At 36.8% G+C, this 21328-nt stretch overlaps 1 protein-coding gene across 1 annotated transcript; it reads right to left on the reverse strand.

Moving 5' to 3' along the window:
• Positions 1–9539: 9539 nt before the first annotated feature.
• On the reverse strand, positions 9540–19114 carry LOC145230329 (TBC1 domain family member 12-like). Its single transcript, XM_080095726.1, has 13 exons — positions 18232–19114; positions 17593–17781; positions 17351–17431; positions 16731–16813; positions 15773–15890; positions 14760–14866; positions 14611–14685; positions 13784–13878; positions 12707–12778; positions 11791–11919; positions 11154–11263; positions 10844–10947; positions 9540–10055 (listed from the first exon to the last, which is right to left on the reverse strand). Exons 1-13 carry the CDS (start codon positions 18996–18998, stop codon positions 9859–9861), a joined length of 2127 nt encoding a protein of 708 aa, XP_079951852.1. The 5' UTR covers positions 18999–19114; the 3' UTR covers positions 9540–9858.
• Positions 19115–21328: the final 2214 nt, after the last annotated feature.

Here is a 21328-nt window from a genome sequence, read left to right on the forward strand (position 1 = left end):
GTGGCGTACTGGCGTACTGCCACTGGCGTAAATAGAAGAAACGTTAGCTGTAAAGGAGAATGTCGCTCGAGCGTTAAGCCCCTTTGGTTTGTGAAATTATACGTAAGCCGCAAGAGTTGCAGTTAATAGATGGAGCTGTAAACAACTCGCTTTTGCTTTAGTGAATTCGGGTCATTTGGTAAGCAAGTTAATTTATAGGCAATATTGCAAAATATGTTTCAATTAAAAACCGTCATTTATTTTTAGGTTATTTCTCTGTGTGAAACTCGTAACATTGAATTCGGTAAAATGCTTGCAAAAGGATACTGTTAGCAAATGTTTCACTGTCTGCAAATTTCATTGTTTTGAAAATGAAGCCATTTCGATCTCTTTAAAATCACAAACAACTTTAAACCAACTCAAATCCTAACTGGATTGAATACAGAACACAAGTAAGGTCATGTTTCGGTTGACTTTGACTTGCAATAAGTACTTGAAAATATGAGACGATGGCTTGGAAATTGTTTTACAATGTAAAACTTGTCCTCTATGTTTTGCAAAATCTACTCCAAACCGCTACCTTATATGTCTCAAGAAAATGAGAACTAGGATTTTGCACAGAAATGCACAAAACAATATCTTGTCACAAAAATGAATGACAGGCAGTAAAACTAACGTACAATGTTGTACCTACAATCAGACAATTGCCAGTAAAGTTAGACACTGTCATAACGACGTACAATGTCGGCAATAAAACACAAGAATAAAAGACTTATGCAGGTTTTCTGCCAACCTGTTTCGCATTGAATGGCGCCACTTTTTAACCATCAAGTGGGGAACAAAATCAATAAACGTAGAATAGAAGTTACTATGACGCAACACTTGCTTTAAGCAAAACTTATAAAACACGTTTTACGATGTAAGTTTCAGTCATTAAACAGCCCGTTTCTCTGCACCTATACAAGAATGTAATCAATATCTTTCAAAATCAATTTAGCATATAAAGCAAGCGAGCTACCTAGGCTATAGATTAAAGCATTGAGTTGGGCATTATAAAACCCAGTCTGCACGAAGAAAAAAGACCCAAAGGCGTTACCCTGTTTTGACTATTCGCACCGAACTAATGAAAGCTATATTGGTAAGACCAAGCCCCAAATGCCTCAATAAATACCACCGGTTGAAAAACATGTTTTTTTCATACGATCCATCCTATTATATAACCAAAGGCTTGGTATTCGGACATTTAATACGCCGCAAAGAGAAATGTACACGTATAATCCAAAAATTATCCCCGCTTTCGGAAACCGCGGTAATGGCAAGGCAAAATAACCTGCCCTACCTTTAATGTTAAATCGACTGAATCGCTTTCTAGTCACGTAAAACTGTCTGCTACCTTTTCATATTCACCTACTTACATACCTGCTGTTGCACCATTGAGGCGCTGCCTTAAATGCGACCAAAATCAACGGACGACGCCTTTTTAAACGCCAGGGCAAACACCGTCTGCCGACGCAAGGCCAAAATGCTTCTTAGGGCCGCCTGGTTAGTCAACAAGCCACTTGCGAAGACAATTTTAGTGCATGCGGCGCGGGTTTGTTGTTTTTTGGACGTTAGTGATTTGTTTGTGGGTACTTCGCGGTCAAAACAATTTCATTTGATTTCGAAGTACCCACGAACGTCACCGGTTACGGACTTGTTTAATCTCATTTGACTACTTAATGGATTCTGTAATGGTGTCTTTAAACCCGAGACAAAAGGTTGAAACTTTCAACTGAGGTATTTCCGTTTGTACACGCCGTTATAACCAACCAAATACAAAAATTGTAACGCTATCGCCTGCTATTTTATCAATCTAAAAACCAAATTGCATCTTTTTCCAGTTTGCTAAATTTAAGCAATTCAAAACGTACAAAAAACAGCAGAAATGCACTAGATAGCATGCTTTTCAATATTTAAACTCATTGGTGCATATCCAAGGCCAAATAAAAACCTTTCGCCAAACTTTACGGTTCCTAAAGTTGCCTTCAAAAACTGTCATATTCACTTCCTCAGATGTAAGTCTTTTCAAACCCACACAAACCTTACTTGAGTGCATACCTAATACCCGATAGTTTACGATTTTTTTCATTCCTAGCACTTTCTGCTGACAACATACACGAGTCAACTTAGGCAGCTAAGTCAGGCCGTTCAACGACTGAACCCCTTTAATCAAGTTCAAATTTGTCCATCACTAGCCAATTCAATTTACCAAGCTTACTGCTACAGCAGGGTCAAATAAAGGCCGTGTAAGTTACTAATAAACATCCCAACACGTATGTTATAATATCAGTATCAAAAAGGTTATTTCGATTGCTCTAAAATCGTGCTTGCTACTGAACTTTATAAGTCGACTGGCAAACGTCTTGCACTAACGCTTCGTATCTATTGTTTTCATCACAATGTTGTTTACAACATCACAAAGAATAAAGGCTTTCAGAGACAAGTTTAACAGAGTTTGATGTACGTTTGTACTTGGCGTGACATTTAACCTTGTTATTTGCCTATATCCATTAATTTCAATAAACCAGCATTTAACAAGCAAATACAAATGCATCAAACATATAAATAAACGTAGCAACAGGTTTTACCTGGCTTGCAAGATAGTTTAAGCTTAAGCAATGACCAAGTTGGGTGTGCGGTTCGCGATTCCAAACCCATTCCGACACTATTATGTTGCCTGAAGGAGAAAAACTTTAGAGACATTGCTCTAAGCTGGTGGTATATACAATAATCACTAACTTTGGTCTGGGTTGTGCAACCGTTTTTTTTTCAACCGGTTTTTAGATCTCCCAAACCTCTTGAGTGCAAATCTTACATACTTATTACAAATAGAGATGTACCGAATATTCGGTTTGCCGAATTTATTCGGCCGAATCGGCCATTTTTGCAAAGATTCGGTTTCGGCCGAATAATTTGTTGCGATTCGGCCGAAGCCGAATCTTTAACGAACACACATTTAAAGCGTTAAACGTGTTATTTCAGCTCAGTAAGGTACCACGCAATCTTTCAAACTAGATCAGAACGAAAATCGTGTAATTTTTTTATATTTTTTAACTCATTATCGTTTTTCCCACTGTACACAAAAAAACTAGTGATTCATTGGCTGGGCGACAATCATGCTTGAGGCAATTTCAAATCCCACAGAACTGAAATGAGGACGAAACACAACTATTCTGCATTGATTGCATGGCAGATTAACATATTTTCATGTCAAACACGTAGCGTACACGACTTCGCGTGACGTCATAAATGATTCGGTTGATTCGGCCGAATTTATTCGGCAAAACCGCCGAATATTCGGTTTCGGCCGAACCGAAATTTAGCCGATTCGGTACATCACTAATTACAAATAAGTTAAATACCAACAATCTTAAGAATTGTTAACAACAACGTGACAAAAAGTTAATTTGAACGTAGCCAGACTAAATAGTACAACCTATTATTGTAGGCCTACAACTCATACAAACTTAGCCCAAATGGTACCAAGTCGCATACTCTTGTTTTATATTTTACATTACTTTTTATGACCGGTAAAAGTTCAATAAACACCCAAATTCAGGCAACAGGGTTATTTATGTCTAACAATGATGCCTATAAGTTCATCAACTATCAATTTTACTTGCTATAGTCCCTGTGGACTTCTGGGTCGTCTGATGGTGTTTGATGTCGATAATTGGGACTGATTGTAATGTTTGCTGTGGTTTTGCAGTGGGCAACAGTGTTGCATGTCTCAGGGGCTCGCAATTTTGTGGCAATGATGTAGTAATTCAAAGTAAGCCTTTAGTTAGTAGAACATGAAAGTGTTGTTAAGACCGGTGTTTATTAAACACTTTTTGCAGACTTTTAAACGGTACTTCACTTAATGGTAAAACTGTAATTTAAGCTGCTAACAAAAATAACAACATTAACGCAAACCCACATACAAAAATATAACTTTAATTTGTAACGCCAACTTTACTAAATAAAGTTCGCCTGCTAATTGTGAAGCAAAAAAAATTGAAAAAAATGTTTTTCTTAAATTTATGTCAAAATATTTTATTGTCATCTAAAAAGAGATAAATAACTTATTCCTAAGACCTCAGACCAAATGCGGCTAAGCGAATGCGATCCTAAAAAGTGTGGTCCCTATTTTGAAAGCAGTGCTAGAGTGCGAATTCAAATTTTTTTTTCTGAGCAGGTCAATGCGGCTGATGCCATTTTTTGCAACCTAATAACGCAGCTGGAATCACTTACGAGTGCCTGTAAACTAATTATAAGCTTGTATGGTCCGCAGTCAAGTAAAGTTAACTTGTATTATATATGTGCGGCCCGCGATCCAATTTTGTAATTGTATTTGGGACATTATCGTTAAAGGCTGCACACCGTGATTTAAACGCTTAGTACGGCAGGGCGGCAGCTGTATATAACACCGGCTTTACTTAAAATATTAATACCCTATATTGACATCGCTTTATAAGAGTCTTCCAAACCAAGACATCGGCTTTGGCTCAACATTATTTTAGAATCTGTTTCTAGTTACACAGCGAAAAATAATTTAGCATTGCATTATTGGATGTAGCCGGCAAGGTGTATGTTACATAAACATTTTCTACACGCTACGACTCAAGGGCACCGCTAGTGTCCAGTCCTATTGTGCAAAATGTTTTCTTTGGGAAAATAACAACGTACATTCAAATAATGCAAAGCAACCTATTTATATAGCTTGCACCTAATTGTTATTCAAACATGATTCAATTTTCGCAGAATAGGATGCTGGACGATTAATCTTCCTTAAAGATACCCTTTCTTGGTGTCAATTTTTACCTACTTCCTTTTTCCTGCAGCACCTTTAACCTGAAAACATTTCTGCTGTTTCATCTATTAGGACCAATATGTAGCATTTTAACTAAGTCTAGATTTAAATTATCGTAGGCTAAACTGTGTCACTACAGAGAGTTTGACTACACTATGCGTACAAACCTATTTTAGAATAGTGTGTTACAAATTGTGGTGCGCGCACAAGTGGTAAGCAAAAAAGCAACAAAAGAGTGTTGTTCTAACAGTAGCTCTTTCAGTGTCGTCTAATTTCTCGGTTAAGGTGATACTGGTAAAATCTCCAAGTGGTACGCGATTAGAAAAAGTTTCTTAACCACTGATTTAGACATTACATCGCTAAGCTAAATGCAAAACTAACTTACTAACCGATACCAAAATACAGCACAAATCATATCAACCACAAGTTGTCTGCATCTAGCCTACTGCACAATGACCCGCATAGCTTACCACACTCCAGAAACAACCGCGAACAAAACGTCCTGTCACTCCAAAACCGCTGTGATTTTTGCCGAAGGGGTAGAAGCCCAGGGTCAAGTCATGCAAAGCGCACTTCTCCTAATTACACCTACAAGCATTTGACCCACGCCGATTTGGTAATGAACTTTAGAGCGGCCGGCACATCGGGGAGCGACTAACGGAAAAAGTGTTGCAACTTTTATTTATCAAGCTGCAAACGGATATATAAACAGTAAACCTGTTAAACCGGGTTCGGCTTAACCGGATCTTCGCCTAATTCGTACAAAACTCGAGGTACCAATGATTTGTAATGTTATAGAATTTAACTAATCAATATCAGTCAATCCAGATCTTCGCCTAATCCGGACACACTTTTTGGTCATAACGGGCCAGAATTAATCGAGTTTTACTGTAGGTGAATATGTGGTTTGTAGCTTATGTCCCTTTTCGAACACTAGCAGCACAATGTATTTGTTAAAAACAATTGATTGGAAAACGTAGACATCGAGCTCTAGGTTCTGCGACCCCCAAATTTGTTAGACACTGGTTTAATGTTGTTGTTTTTTGGCAGCACATTTAATACCAGTAAAAACAGCCGACGTAACCTGAAACCCCAAAGAACGTAAATTGGAATGCAACGTATTTATCCTGTCGTAGTTGTCGTAGTACTAGTGTAATGTCACAAATGATTTAGTTAATTCGACCAAATTTCCGAAGTTTCGGTTTCAGCCAGAACCTAAGTTAGTCAATTTGGTGCATCAATAATCTTAACATTTACCTCACCTTCATTTAGAGTTGTAAACGGGCCGAAAATTGGAGCCCGAAACCCGGTCTGAAACCGGGTCGTTTTTGAAAAGCCCGTTTCGGCCCGAAAGTTCGATTGACATTGAAGCCTCAGGAAAGACCTAAGATAACAAACACAATAAAAAATAGGTCTTAAACAAGGCGTTGTGGGTACAAAGGTGTAGTAAATGGCCTTCGTAACCTGCTTAACAACACAGCGCTTATGTTGGTAAATTTACGTATAGCGTATAGATCGTGATAACGATCAGCTTCGTCTGGATCTCTGATGATTAGTTGATTGAAGCTATACGTTGTGGTAATATACCTTCGGTTGGTATTGAATGAACTTATTTGCACGGCAATGTCTTTAGTCAAAACACTTTCAATGAATTCTTCCCTAGGCGGGAGTTCAAAATAGTCTGCTAGAACAAACAGTCTAGCGCACCAGTCTCTGTATACGTTTCTGTAATAAACCAGCGGACGGCGCGGTGGCACGCCAAGTGGTATTACGTGTGGTAGATAAAGGCTACCTGTACTTTCGTCCTCACTTTCAGAGTTTTCTTCATCAATCAATGTCATGAGTCTCGATCAACAAGGGTTTTGCACCTCAGTTTGTTTATTCAATCAACATGCTTATTCAAATAGAAGGTTTAAGAAACAAAACAAGTCGTTAGAAAGTAATAATAACAACCTTTACTCATAATTTCAAGTTCTACTAACAACAAACACATTACTCTAAAGTAACCATTTTGGACAGCAAGCAAATTAAGTTAACTGCTATTGGGTTAAAACTGTTGTGACCAATTACATTAGCGGTGCGTTTTATCAATTCATAACACGTGGCATTAAACTGCACAACTATGCTCTGGCCATTGGCTCTTGCACAAATTTCCACAGAAAGTAACGTCCAATCACAGCGCGGTACAAAACATACGGTTAAAGCTCGCAAACACCAGATCACAAAGTCGCCTCTGCATCCTAATTAACTGCGACAGGAAATATTACAAAGTCCGAACACGATTTGTCAATACAGTAGGATTTGGTTGCTATACATTTTAACTTCCTCGCAGCCTTTGAGCTAGCGAGTCAAAACCGAGCTATTTTGGTAAACAAATATTGCAAAGTTTGCACAAATTATGTCGCAACCGCTACAGCGTTTTGTGGCTGCTTGACATTAGGTCAGGTTCAGCAACTAGCTACTTAAATTTTTACAAAAAAATTCTGACACTGAGTGTAAAGTCAATCCCGAATCAGGCTCGTTTGTTTGAAGATACCGACGTACAACTCTGCTTCATCTAACTTTACACCCAGCCAGGTTTTTTTTAAGGTTTGGTTTGGGTGACCGCTAAGTAGTTTTAAGAGACCGCAAGTGTTTCATTTAAATACCAAAAACTGTAGTTGTAGTTGCAAGTTCAAATTTTGGGAAACCGCTGGAGAAATTTGGGGGACCGTTTCATGCCCCCAAAACACCTTAAAAAAACACTGCACCCAGCCACATTTGTTTAGTAATTTCACCTCATACCGCACTTTTGGGCCTGAGTCGGACATGATTTAATAATCTGTATCTGTATCTGTTTTGGGCTTGTAAATTTGGGCTCTTACAACTTTGCTTTATCATACAACCTGACTAGATACATCCTAGTATTTGTGATGTAACAATCGACTACTGCAAGGAATGGAACAAACGTGTTATATATTTGTAACATATATATATATACGTTCACCACGCTAGAGGGCGCCAGTGAGAGCACGTGATTGGCAACAGGAAAGGGAGCGACGAATGCAGAAAAAACACAGGGCATAGTTCAAACTGTAACATAAGCAAAAAGCGCAAAACTTTAAGAATGAAAAAAACACCAAATCTGCTAAGCCGAAAAATGCCCGTCATTTTTTTGTGAAGCAAAACAAAAATCAGGGTTGAAAAAGGGGGTATGCCTTTTTGTATGTCGTGCAAGCTATAAAATTAGTTTTTATTTTTAAATGGATGCACAGGTATAGATATTTACGAGTTTATGCGTGAAATGCGGAAACCCGAAAATTGACAAGATTTAAGACAGTGGCCATAAAAATTTCAATTGGGGTCAGAAAAACGTCTGAAACGATATTGTGTTTTTTAACTGGTTGTTTTTAAGCTTTAACGGTTTGCACGAATTTTATAGCACAGTGTTTTGCGCAATGTTGCTTAGTTAGTGCCTAAATCTATGCAAAAATCAATAAATTTTTGAAATGGGCCATGTTTTTAAACTCTAGAGGGCGTCTTTTAGGGGTAAATATTTATCTTTTGGGAAATTCCCCCCCCCCCCCCCCCCCCTTTAAACTTTAAAGGATCCCCAAAGGGTCAAAAATATTATTTTTGAGAAATAAAAGGTGATATTTTATCATGCTGGTAACACTATGGTATACTTGAAAGATTAACAGGTGTCAAGGATTGAAAGGAGATACGGGAAAACGTTTCAAATTACCAAAGCAGATTAATATTTAAGGTGAACTTTTCATATTTCCAAGGTAAACTATCACTTATTTTTTCAAAAAGGTGAATTAAAGAAAACTGTAAACCATAGAAAAAAACAATTTGGGTGCTGAAAAAGGACAGGCTAATGTCGCAAACCTATATCCAACCTTTCACGCCAAAACGGTAGTAACATCTTACACAGGTGAGCGAATTGACTAGAACACAATGATTTCGGGCAAAGGAAAAACGCCAAGCAGAGAAAAGAGGATGGACAAAAAAATCATGGCGATCACAGCCGGTGACATATAATGACGAAAACGGTGGGACGGTCAGAAACTAGTTGTGCTATCGATTTACTTTATTGATTGCGCTGGGCATCGATTCGCGCGTCATAAGACTGTGCATTGTGACGTCACAAGCATGAAAGAAAACCTGGCCAAGGCAATTTCCGATCGTGCAAAATTTGACTAGGCTGGACGTGTCTGCTCGATTAGAAAATCAATTACAATCAGTGACGGGACTGAATGCGAAAATTGAAGCTTGAATTTGTATTTTTTCAAGAATACTCAAAGCAGTGGTTCCCAGCCTTTATCGACGAATTTCTCCCTTCGCAGTTGAAAACATTCCGCCCTAATGCTACACAGTAGATGCTAATTCCTTGAAAGATCATTTAAAATTGGGTCTTTTATCAACTTCACGGGTTATTTCCCAGAGCTGAAGTGTCTATTTACAAACCACATGAACAAATTGAAGTAATTTTTTTCCCAGAAGTTTTAAAATTTTGAGGAATTCCTCCCCAGTTGGAAACCACTGACTTAAAGCATGAAAACACATCGCAAATCACTTACCTTGTACAACACTACCAATATAGCATGTTTTTACACTTTTATAACTTTATTAAATTTGGAGATACTAATTTTTTAGAAACTTGTCAATTAAATTTCTGTACTTTAAAGTTAACGAAAATCATTTTGCCGTGTTCAATGCATAAAATCGAAGACAGCTTTTAGTGCGATGACGTGGGCACGTATGTTTTATGACTGTTTGAATGAATTTCTTAGCAAGCAAATCCGCGTCGAGCTGAGATGTTGAAACAACGAAGTCAAGCCGTAAACCGCACAAAACTCAAACAACGAGCTGTTACGTCAAGGAACCGCGCCGTCTCAGATAAATTCCAATCCAACTTATCACGTGACCACCTTTGTCCAATTAAAACGCGTGCCCGGCGGAGCGCAACCTTCATACACAAACACACACACAGTGCTAGCGCTACAAACTTCAATTGCTTGGAAGCTGACGTCACAAAAGTTGCTGACGTCACAAAGTCGATGACGTCACGTCGCGTCATCGCGCCTTAGCAGGGCCAGGACGTCCTTCCACCGCCGGCTACCGCGCGACACCATTGTGACTTCAGAGATGTGACGAAAGAGTTCGTGATGCGTAAAGCCGGAAGTCGGTAACCTCGTGAGAAACTGGGCCGCGTGGATGAACTCCATGCTAAGGAGGGAGTCTCTATGAAGCTTTAATATTGCTGCGAACGTCAAAGGTGGTTTAGATAGGTTTGTGACAAACTATTTTTGCTTTGTTTGCGTTTTGGCCCGTTGTCGCCTAGCAACGCCGACAAGTCACTGTGGTTAGTAAAACTGTTAAGACAGTGGTTCCCAACTTTTTTGACGAATTTCTCACCAAATAACTTGAAACATGTTTGAAATTGGGTCTTTTATCAACTTCATAGGTTATATTCACAGAGCTAAGTGTTGACAAATTACATGTAAAAATTAAAGTAAATTTCCCCCTGGGAGGAATATCCCCTGGTTTGGAACCACTGTGTTAAGAGTTTTAGAATAGTTACATAGACCCAAACCAATGTTTAGTTGTTTACCGACATTGGAAGCAGTTTCTAATGAGAACATGTATGTATAATGCCACAGGGTTGAATAGAACAAAACATAATTTCAACCAGACAAAACATGTGGTCAACCTGTCATAATACATAAACCTAGATTGAACTGCAGTTTGTAAATACTGTTTTATATTAATAAGCCACATTTGATAAGAGCTGATTTATCTACACCGAGAAAAAAGAAAGACCTAAAGGCAGGCAGTTATACCAAAATATGTTCTGTTTTGTCTGACAAAATTGTTATTTTTCTGTTTTGTCCAACAAAAAAGCAAAGATTGTCATTTTTCTTTTTCTAAGCTGTAATACTCCAATTAAACACATCCTCTATTCAAACTATACATTTTAATTTGTTTGTTTTTTGTGTGTTAAACCAGTGTGTGTATCTTTTGATTTAAATAGAAAACAAACCCACTCACCAATAGCAGTTTTAAATAGAAATTCTTCTCCATCTCTACAGAATATATCCCAAACCCGACACGCTGCATCAAAGCATAAAGCCTTGCTGAACATAGTGAAGATCCTGAAAAGGACAAAGTTCATTAAGAAGTAATTTGAAATGTGGTTGAAATCAATGTAAAAGCATTAAGCCAATAAATGATAAGCTGCAGGCAGTGCACACTGTTTCAACCTATCTCTTGGGATCTCTTGTCACCAGCTGCACTGATGAGACCTTATAGGTAGAAACAGTGTGCACTGTCTGCAGTTGAAATCAAGTTTTATACTAACCAGTCGATGAGATACATATCAGGTGTTAGATTGTTTTGTTTGAAGTGCGCAAAGAGTCTAGGAAGATTTTCCTCAAAAAACACCTCGAATGCAGCGAAATAGACCTTCATCTGCACAAAAATGTAATATTTAAGTCAAGTAAAGACATTTTAACTTTCATATTGCTCTATAGAGCAGTGGTTCTCAACCGTTTTGTAGTAGCAGACCCGTTTTGTAAATTTGTTAGGTTTACAGACACCTGCTTTAAATTTACCAATACGTTTCCTTGAGGAACTTATTTTCATCGTAACATACACCCTATACACCCCAGGTTTGAACCCCTGCTTCAGAGCTTAATTAAACAATGCAGTTGTAGTAAGCAATTGTGTAAGGATAAAAACGTCATCTTTAATGTAAAGCATTACAGAACAAGTAACTACACAGGATTATGAGTTATTGTCCAAATGTTTGAATTAAAACACATTGTCCTTGTATATTATTTAACCAATATTATTTTGTTTCAAAAAAATATATGCAGCTTTTTAGCACTTTATTTTAAAAATGAAAAAAAAAACATGTTTCTTAAGGTAAAATACTGGCATAGTTAAATGCAGTTAAAACTCGACAAATCATGAGCAAAAATATCAAATAGATTTACCATTTCTTCATTCAGCCTAAAAAATGTCAGTTGACAAGGCTTGTTCAGGAGGTTTGCAAAGGTTGCAAATGCAACGGCTGGCTCCATGTTAAGGAGTAACATTGCAGCCATAAACGACATTCCTTGAACCTGTCAGATCAAACACAATGACATGCACAGGATAACACATTAATTAACACCTACGCTTACTGATCTATTAATACACATTGACCCAGCTGCTACCACTTAATTATTCAATGAATAATGACATTGTTATGTTAATCATCACTCATAAGATAATAGCATGTACAATAGTCACCTCAATTGAAAACCAAACACATGCATATCATAGTACGCCAGGCCTATTGAAGGGCTCATACACAATCCGGTCACCAAGCATTGACATTTTGGGTAAATACATGCAATGCTTGAATGTGGCAAAATTATAGAATTGTATTCAAAATTGTCAAGTAGTTTCTCCAGTTCTGTTATGGCGCTAATTATTTAATACTGAAGTTCATCTATGAGATGAAGCTAGTTTTTCGACTACAAAACTTTCATAGCTTGTATAAAGTAAATTGCAATATTACAGTGCATAAGTTTCAACTTTTACTGTTTTCATTATCATTGCAAGGTTAAATTTACAAGTAATCTGGCATTTGTATTCGATCAAGCCACTTTTAATATTTGTTGATAACATTTCTAAGCTACAACACAATAAACAACATCTTAACATACAGAATATTTTAATCCAAAAGATATAACACATATAGAATTTGTTTTTGTTAGACAAATAAGGGGATCTTAAAATTGCTGTGATTAATAGCTTTTGCAAGTATGAGCTGTTTCCTTAAACAACAGCACAGTACAGGTTTGGTATAAGGCCCATACAGCATTATGTCATCAAGTTGTTATCAATCAAAGTTTGGCTACTTACGTAACCCACATCAGGCCTGTAGCACACATAAGCTCCTAAAATGTCATGAAGAATATCGTGGTACGGTCCACCCTGAAATAACAGATAAATATAATGTTTACATTTTGAACTGTTTTTATGCTAGGGCTCCATTTTTTTGCTAGAAGTAGGTTTTGTGTCACATTTTAATCCAGGGTTGGGCAACCTTTTTTACTGTGGGGCCAAATACAATAGCCAAAATTAGATTGTGGGCTGCACCTGTGTATAACACAAGACGATTTTACTTAGTTGCTTACCAAATATGCATCTACAAGTAAAATTCGCATAAATCTAGCCACATATTGTCTGGTCACAGAAAAATAGCATCGGACCGTTAATCTGCTCGAAAATATAAAATAGTTGGACTCGTTTGCCAATACATTTGATATCAAAGTGTCTCTGCGGGCCGCACAACCTTTAATCAAGGGACGCATTGGGCCCTCAGGCTGCAGGTCACCCACCGTTGTTTTAATAAAAAATATATTTATTCTACAGGGGCAAAATGGGCTTGAGATTCAGTAACAGCAAGTATATGTAAGCATTGGGTCTTGAATGCACTAATATTGTTTAAAAAGGGTTTCAACCTACACAACCATGTGTATTTCAACACAGCCATGAATGGAATCAAAGGCACATGTGTATTTGTATTACTGGGATGTAAAAGGCATTGTCACCAACAACAAAAATATAGGGTTCAATAGACAATGTGTTTTATTGTAGCCTAAAAAACTAAAGGTGTTGCTTTAACGATAGCTTATACATTTAAAATCTGAAGAAAACCACACAAAAATGTTTAAAAAAAATGTAGTCAGTGACATTAATGTGATGTGGTTAACTTGCAGGATTGTTTATAACTTTGTTAAAGTTGTCCATGGACGTTTTCATTTTCAAATCACTTCATAAAAAATCTGCACTTCAAAACTTTGCATGTTACTTTGCAATACTAACAGAAAGACAAAATGCAAAGGATAAAAAAATTGGGATTTTAATAACTTACTGCCAAGAGCCTCATATAAAATGTATAGTAAGGTTTGTCAAGTAATAGGGAGCTAGGTGTACCTTTTGAAATATACAGAGCATAGGAAAGGTTCTCGATATATCCAGCCTAATTAATTCCACTGTGCTTTCGCGGTCTGATGAAAGTGACTCGGTTTCTAGGGAAACAATACACCACAGTTTACTATCAACTATGCAGCAGCAATAATAACAGGCATTGAAGTATCACATATGTCAACTAATCACTATATGGATGTGCACTTTACAGGCCTAAAACAAACATGCCTTAAGTTGGGTCCATGCTGCAAAATGCATTTTAACTTTTTTTATATTTAAACAGTACTGAAACTTTTAGTTTGAATGCATTTTGTCCACATTTAATGATATTTTATTAAAAGACAATTAGATTTAAATTAAAAAGTGTTGCAAGGTAATTTTAAACTGAGCTTAATACAGAAAAGGTTAATAGGTGAAGTGTTTTAAATGATACACAAATAAATTGGAAGCATTTTTTGGATTTGATAATGTTCTCATAAAGATATGAATCCCTTTTCTCAAATGTATGATATGTGGATAGTTTAAATTTATTTTTAGGATAATAACAGGTCTTTGAAGTGATTTCGTCACACTAGCTTAAGTCTGACAAAATGTCTTTGTTCATTTGTGTACAAAAACTTCCACCATACCAACATCCACTGTATTATAAGAAAATAATTTTAATTCTGGTTTTAATAGTTTTTCTGTTACTTTTTGGGTGTACTAAGCTCTCACCAGCCAGTCTAAACAGTAGACTGCCTTATTTTGAACAACAACAAAAAGACACATTGTTTGAAAACAATTGTGTTGCTATGTTTTCTTTCACCAAGCGAAATAAACTCAATTCAACTAACCATCTCCAATGCTCTGAGTTTCATGCATAGATCGAAGTTTGTCATGTGCTCTCGTTACCATAATTTCATACAGATCTGTCACAACAAAATTAGGGTAAAAAATATGGTCTGACCGCTGTACATCATTGTTGTTTTAGTTGTAAACTTGCCTTGAGTAATGTTCAGTTCATTGCCTATAGCCAACTGCCACACTTTCCCTCTTACATTAGGGGGAAGCCCCTGCCACCAAAGTTGTCTTGTCCTGTGGGTTTGGTGCCTGTGTCAGAAAAACAGGTTTCTGATAAATGTTTTTTCTCATATTGAAGTTTTTAATGAAGAAACTCAAGGAAAGACATTAAATCCAAAGCAACCTGTGTGTAAAAAGACACTGTTCATAAACAATGTGCAGCAATTACCTTATGGTTTATAATGAACTATATTTGTTTTTGACAACAAAATGTTTATTCTGGTATCTTATAAAGTAAGGGCATATTTAATTGTTAACTTCTTTTAACAAAATTGACTTAAAAGGTATTAAACAAAGCCTAATGGGTAATCTCAGGTCATTAAAATGGGTGCAAAAAAGTAACTGGGGTAACCTTGGGTCATTAAACTTGGACTTATCAGACAGTTTGATCAAGATGTGCTCAAAATCTTGGATATACGTGTAATGAACTCTATTTGAAACATTTTCCAAATGGTGGTGTTATTATTAGTTGTTGAAAGAATTGAGTTCCACATATTCAACAAATACCCTAGGCCAGGGTTGTGCAACCTGCGGCCCGCAGAGACGCTTGGATTTCAAATGCACTAGCAAACGAGTCTAATTATTAAATATTTTTGAGCAGATAAATGCGCCCGATGCCATTTTTCTGTGCCCTGGCAATATGTGGATAGAAACAAATGTGAATTCTACTTGTAGTTAGCATATTTGGTAAGCAACGAAGTAAAATCACCTTGTGTTATACACAGGTACGACCCGCAATGTAGTTTTGGCAATTGTGTTTGGTCCCACACTAACAAAGGTTGCACACCCCTGCCCTACACTCTCAGCACACTATATTTTTAATCAATGTACTTTTCACGACACTGCTAACAAGCAGCATATAAGTGCACATTGTCCGTGTACCACAGGAAACATGCAACATAAGGTGTGCATATGTGTTGAGGGAATTATACATACATGGCTGTCCAGTTGGGTAAAATTTCTGTACACCATACTGCACTGGCCGAAGCGATCACATCTTCCTGTTTGTGTTGTAATTTCAGTTGCTTCTTTTTCTTCTGCATGTCTTTGACCTCTGATGAGTCACAAACAATTTATTTACTCGACAAAGGTAATTGTGACGAAACAATTCATTAGCACAGAATACAGGTAGTTAGTTTTTATAAATTATTTATGTCAAACTGATTGCCCAGCTGTTCGCAAGCTACACTAACAGACAGGTTTCACATGTCAATAACCTATTGGCCTTTGGGGGAATAATTGGTTTACAAATACACAAAATATTTCAAGCACTTTTATGGCCATTAGCCATACCAAAACGTTTTCACATTTTTAATTTCAAATTTTAAAAGGTTTTAATTGTCAAGCATAGCACATTTGATAACACAACCTGCTAGGAACATTCACACCATGAAAGTGTCTTATGTCAACATACAGTGGAATAGATCCTTCCTTAAACCAACGACTTTCAGTATTTTAAAAGTAGAGACCAAATATTAACATAGCCGCCTCTGGTGCTTGTGTTGCATACACAATTCTGCTGTGATTTTGACAATGCTCTTTTTATTATTTATGACATGAAAATTGCTTTATGGTTATGTACTGGCCTTTGAAATGGGACAAACTAGCTTTTAGCATGCTAGTAGAGTTCACCAACATGCAATAAACGCTAGTGGTTAAGAAAAGGCAAGTATGGTTTAAAATTGCTATATGACATAGGTGGTACGAGGTCAAATTAATACCTAAAGCAAATTTCAAACATGCTTTGGGGGAAAATAAAAGTCCAATTTTGCCAGGTATGGAAAATAATAATTGTATAAAATCTCGGGGAACAATTTACAAATGAAAAGGTTTGGAAACATGTGACTTATAATATGTAATAGGAAACACAAACAAGGGGCAAAATATGACTTACCACTTTTCTTGGCATGTTCTACCATTTTAACATATTCAGCTTTATGCCTTTCAGCTTCAGTTAATGGCTTCTCAGGCAAATTTCTAAAAGAGAATGTTGATATTTTTACAATTACTATTACTTGCAAAGGGTATTGAACAGCCTATAATACACATTTGAGACATAGCTAACAGTTTTAGGAATCCTAAATGGACAGAAACATTTTGATAAACTTGTTCAAAGGTATGTGTGTACGTGTACTAGGAAATGCCGATTAGGAATTCAGTCATTGCAAACATGATTTAAACATTTCAAGTCCACCAATCTGATTGCTGTAACAACTGTTTGTTAAAAGTTACTAAACTTTTAGAATATTGCAATAAATAATTGATTGTAGTAAGTTACCATTAGAGAAATACATAATCTGTGTCATGTGTTGATTTTCGGCGGGATTATGGTCTTACCCACATAAACTTTACTAACTCATAATCCAGCTTATATTCTACATGGATTTAACATTGAGCTCTGTGAATATACACACACACAGTTCAAAGTTTCCTAGAAGACCCACAGTTAAAAAAAATCAAATACTGACATAAAGAGATGCCAAAACATGCCAAAAAACAGAAGAAAATACACACCTTGGACGATTTTCCAAAATAAGTGCAGTTGTGGATAAGGGTTCAACGTTGGAACTTTTCCAAAACCGACTTCTAGTTTTTCTAAAGAAAGGTTTTATATAATGGCTATATAATGCACAGACATCAATGTTGCATGTTCAAATTATACAACGTTTATTAAAAATAGGTTTATTTAATTGTCAGTTATGTACATACGTAAACTTTTGTGTGTTTGAGCAGCGAAAAATAAGTATCTAACATACATGGGAACAACTTTCTTTTTCGTTTCTGCCTGCGAAGGTGGTGCAACTTCTGGTAATGTAGACTTGCTGGGAAAATCAAACTGTGGCGACATCTGAACATGATTTGATTCCTGTGATTCAGAATGGTTTGCTACAGGTGATGATGTAGCAGAATTTGATACTTTTGTAGGTGATGCTTTGGCTGCAATCCTAAAAACAACTACTCTATTCATATCATATAGTGTACATAGTAATTTAGGTCCGAAAGGTGCATGATAAACAATACATGCAAACATTAAACTTACGTCGCCTGAAACACACTATTTGGTCCAAACAGGCTTACAGAAGTTTGAGTGAATTATACATGCACACATGATTATAGTTAATCATACAGTAAATATGCTAATTTTTTGAATATTTTAATGTTTACTGAGAGCTTCTAAAGAAAAATGTACCTTTTTCACATAAACATGGTCAGTACCCAAATAAAAGTCACATGGAATTATGTAAAGTTAACATTGGGCAAACTATTTGCTGAACTATTTTCTACTTTAACAGACATTAACAGACGGTTTTCAGTTTGGGTTTCATTCCTACATACTCAATCAGTGCGTCTTGATTACACATCCTAAACATTTTGGTACTTTTGTAACCACTTACCATCCAAATATTGATCCCAGACTTGGTTTGTTGGAATGTTTAACATTCGTTAATGCAGTTGGTGGTGTTTCTGCTGTGTTCATGTTTGTAACACTGTCACTGGGTTGCAAATTAATGTCTGTAAACTCCGAACTGTCAATGATATCACGAAAGGGGCTGCCATTTATCGTATCTTCTGTGACCGAAGAAACAGACAGTACAGACGCATTTGACCCTCTCTTTTTTATCGTATTATCTTGATCTGCATTATCAATTTCTAGTCTTGACGATATGGTAGCATCTTTACCGTTGACCTGCATTTGTTCATCAAAATTGTTGGACAAATCCAAGCTTTCCATATCCAAATCTCCATTGCATGTGTTTGCTGTGAAATTATCGTCAATTTTTAATTCATTAAGTGTTAAAGTGCTATGAAACATTGGTGCTATTTTGTCAGTGGCATTGTCAGTAACGCCTGAAGTCCATGTTTCAGATCTTTTCCTTATTATTAAATCAGAGTCCCTTAATTTAATTTCGTCCTCTTGAATCGACTGCCTTTGGTGGGCATCTCGCCACAGTTTATCTCCAACATTGATCTCAACAGGTGTTACATCCAGGGTTGCTGCATTTGGGCCAATCGAATCATCCTGATCAGGTGACATATTGGCTTCATCAGTGTGATCCTTCGTTGTGGCTACTACGTTTTCAGAACTTTCCTGCGTTTGCGATGTTTGTAGTGTTTCCTTAGGTGTTTCTTGTAATATTTCTTCCATTATTCGATATCCCATTGTATTGATCCATTAGCATGGGTTGTGCTTTTTAAGCGCTGCATCCCATGTTACTGAACTTATGACCTAAGCCATGAAACACCCTGAAATACATGAGACTTGAAATATATTGTTAACTAGTAAAAAATAGAAGTATCAAACTAAAGGGATTAAGACATACCCATAAAACCAAACAGATCATAATATAAATGAATATGAGGGTATAGCTTAATGAACTTGAAAAATTAATTAACTAATATAAACAGAAAATATTTGAAAAACCAAACTCAATATTGCAGTAGTACTTTACAAAGCTCTGTTAGTCAATTATTAAGTTTTATTAACATTAAAAACAGCACACACAAAATGTTACAAAACCATTAAAAAATTTAAAATCTGCTACCGTTTCTTTGCTTTCATAATTTCATTTTCATCTAATTAAAACATGGTAGCTGGTTGCACACTAGTTGTATTGATTGTTTTACACAGTTTCTTTTGAAAACAAGATTTTCACGAACGTCAAGTGCCCAAAACAGCTGCAAAACCTCAAGAATGAAAACAGAACTGAAAAGAATTTCTGCTGGTCACAAGTGCTTGATTGTAAACGTCAATCAATCAACCCACATGGAAATCATTTTTGTTTTATATGATTTCTGTATTTTTATGTCCTGAAGCTGCAGCGACATTAGTGTCTCAACTGGGGCGTTTGCTATTACTAAGGGGGCGCTGGGTAAAGATAGAGCAGGTAACACGAAATAAAACAACAAAGTCATTTTTGTTATATCTCTCCAGCGACTAGTAAAAGTCAATTTGACTAAGTATTGACTGTACAGGGTACTTTGTTTTGCTACATGGTTTTGATGATGATGTCACAATGCATTTTGTACAAATCGCAATGCGTTATTTGTCGGTTCAAATTTGCAGGTAGTATTAGTTATGCTGGGCCTAACCGAGCCAGCCGAACCCGAGCACCATGCGATGCTCCGTCGCAGTTGCCTAGCCGAGCGTCACACAATCACAGCAAAAACGTACTACGAATTGATTACTTCCTATTACACAATAATGAAACAGGCAAGTCAAAAACGGGTTCGTTGACATCACAATTCAATGATTTTTTTTAATTTGTTCGCTGCTGACGTACCAAAGTTGGGTCCCCACGAATAAAAGTGACTGGTTTTAAAATTGTCGAATAGTGGGAATACGCACACTCAAAAGTGTTTTCAAATAGTTGCTGTTGATTTTACTTAGCGTCGGCTTGCCTCACATGTTATGCAGAAGGGACCTCTAAAGCTTAAACACGGCCCTAGGGGCTAGAAAGGGGGACATAAAAACAAGTAAAAAACACCGTGTAAACGAGAACGTCGTGTGACCGTCACAATACACCGAGCGTGCTCGACCGAGCAAAAAGCGTTAAAGAAAGTTGCTCGATCAAACAGAACAGTTCCGTATTGGCCCATCACTGGTACCAAGTTAAAAGCAATGAGCACTGTCTGCAGTGGTATGATGTTGATTAACAATTAGCATGTTATTATTTCAAGTGCTAAAATATAGATTAAAGAGTCGGCTCTCAATTATCGCATTGATATTGTAGGTGAAATAAAATCGTTTTAATTTTTGTCAGTTTTCAGGGGGTCGTTTATAAATTATACAGACCTAAAAGGGGCGGTACAAGAAAAAAGTTAAGAAACACTGATTTAAAACTATGGTAGTTGTTTCCGAGTTTTTACGTGTGTTTAGAAGACAAAAAGACAACAACAAAATTCTAAAACATGTTAAATTAAGTTTAACACAGTTGCACAAAGACATCGAATCGCTTAGATCAGGGGTGTGCAACCTGCGGCCCGCGGGCCAAATGCGGCCCTTAATTAAAGGTTGTGCGGCCCGCAGAGACGCTTAGATTTTAAATGTACTGACAAACGAGTCCAACTAATATCTGTTTTTGAGCAGATTAATGCGTCCAATGCTATTTTTCTGCAACCTGGCAATATGTGACTAGAATCAAATGCGAATTTTACTCGAATTTCACTTGAAATCACCTTGTGTTATACACAGGTGCGGCCCGTGATTTAATTTTGGCAATTATATTTGGCCCTACAGCAACAAAGGTTGCACATCAAAAAAGCTGAGCTATTGTTCACAAATTTTGAGGTATTTTTAGACCAATTTTGTAGTATTTGGGAATGATTGCACACCAATGGGTCCGTTGACATTTGAATTCCCATTGCACACAAATATAAACGTTAAAGCTCAATGATTTGTGACGTAATTCGGACAGCTGTGACGTGGTTAATGTTTTAACTGCGTCGCGTACCTGAAAAGCGGTTACAATTGGATTTATAAAAACATATGTC

Source organism: Phallusia mammillata, chromosome 5, assembly GCF_965637545.1.
Source record: "Phallusia mammillata chromosome 5, kaPhaMamm4.hap1.1, whole genome shotgun sequence".
Taxonomy (NCBI): domain Eukaryota; kingdom Metazoa; phylum Chordata; class Ascidiacea; order Phlebobranchia; family Ascidiidae; genus Phallusia; species Phallusia mammillata.

What these genes read in the sequence shown, in the direction of transcription:
- LOC145230329 (XM_080095726.1), bottom strand. Translation starts at nt 18,998, where the DNA reads ATGGGATATCGAATAATGGAAGAAATATTACAAGAAACACCTAAGGAA. An exon ending in AAAAAGAAAGTTGTTCCCAT is followed by an intron (nt 17,432 to 17,592) that starts GTATGTTAGATA and finishes ACCTTTCTTTAG; the next exon opens with AAAAACTAGAAGTCGGTTTT. An exon ending in TTACCCAACTGGACAGCCAT is followed by an intron (nt 14,867 to 15,772) that starts GTATGTATAATT and finishes TTTCTGACACAG; the next exon opens with GCACCAAACCCACAGGACAA.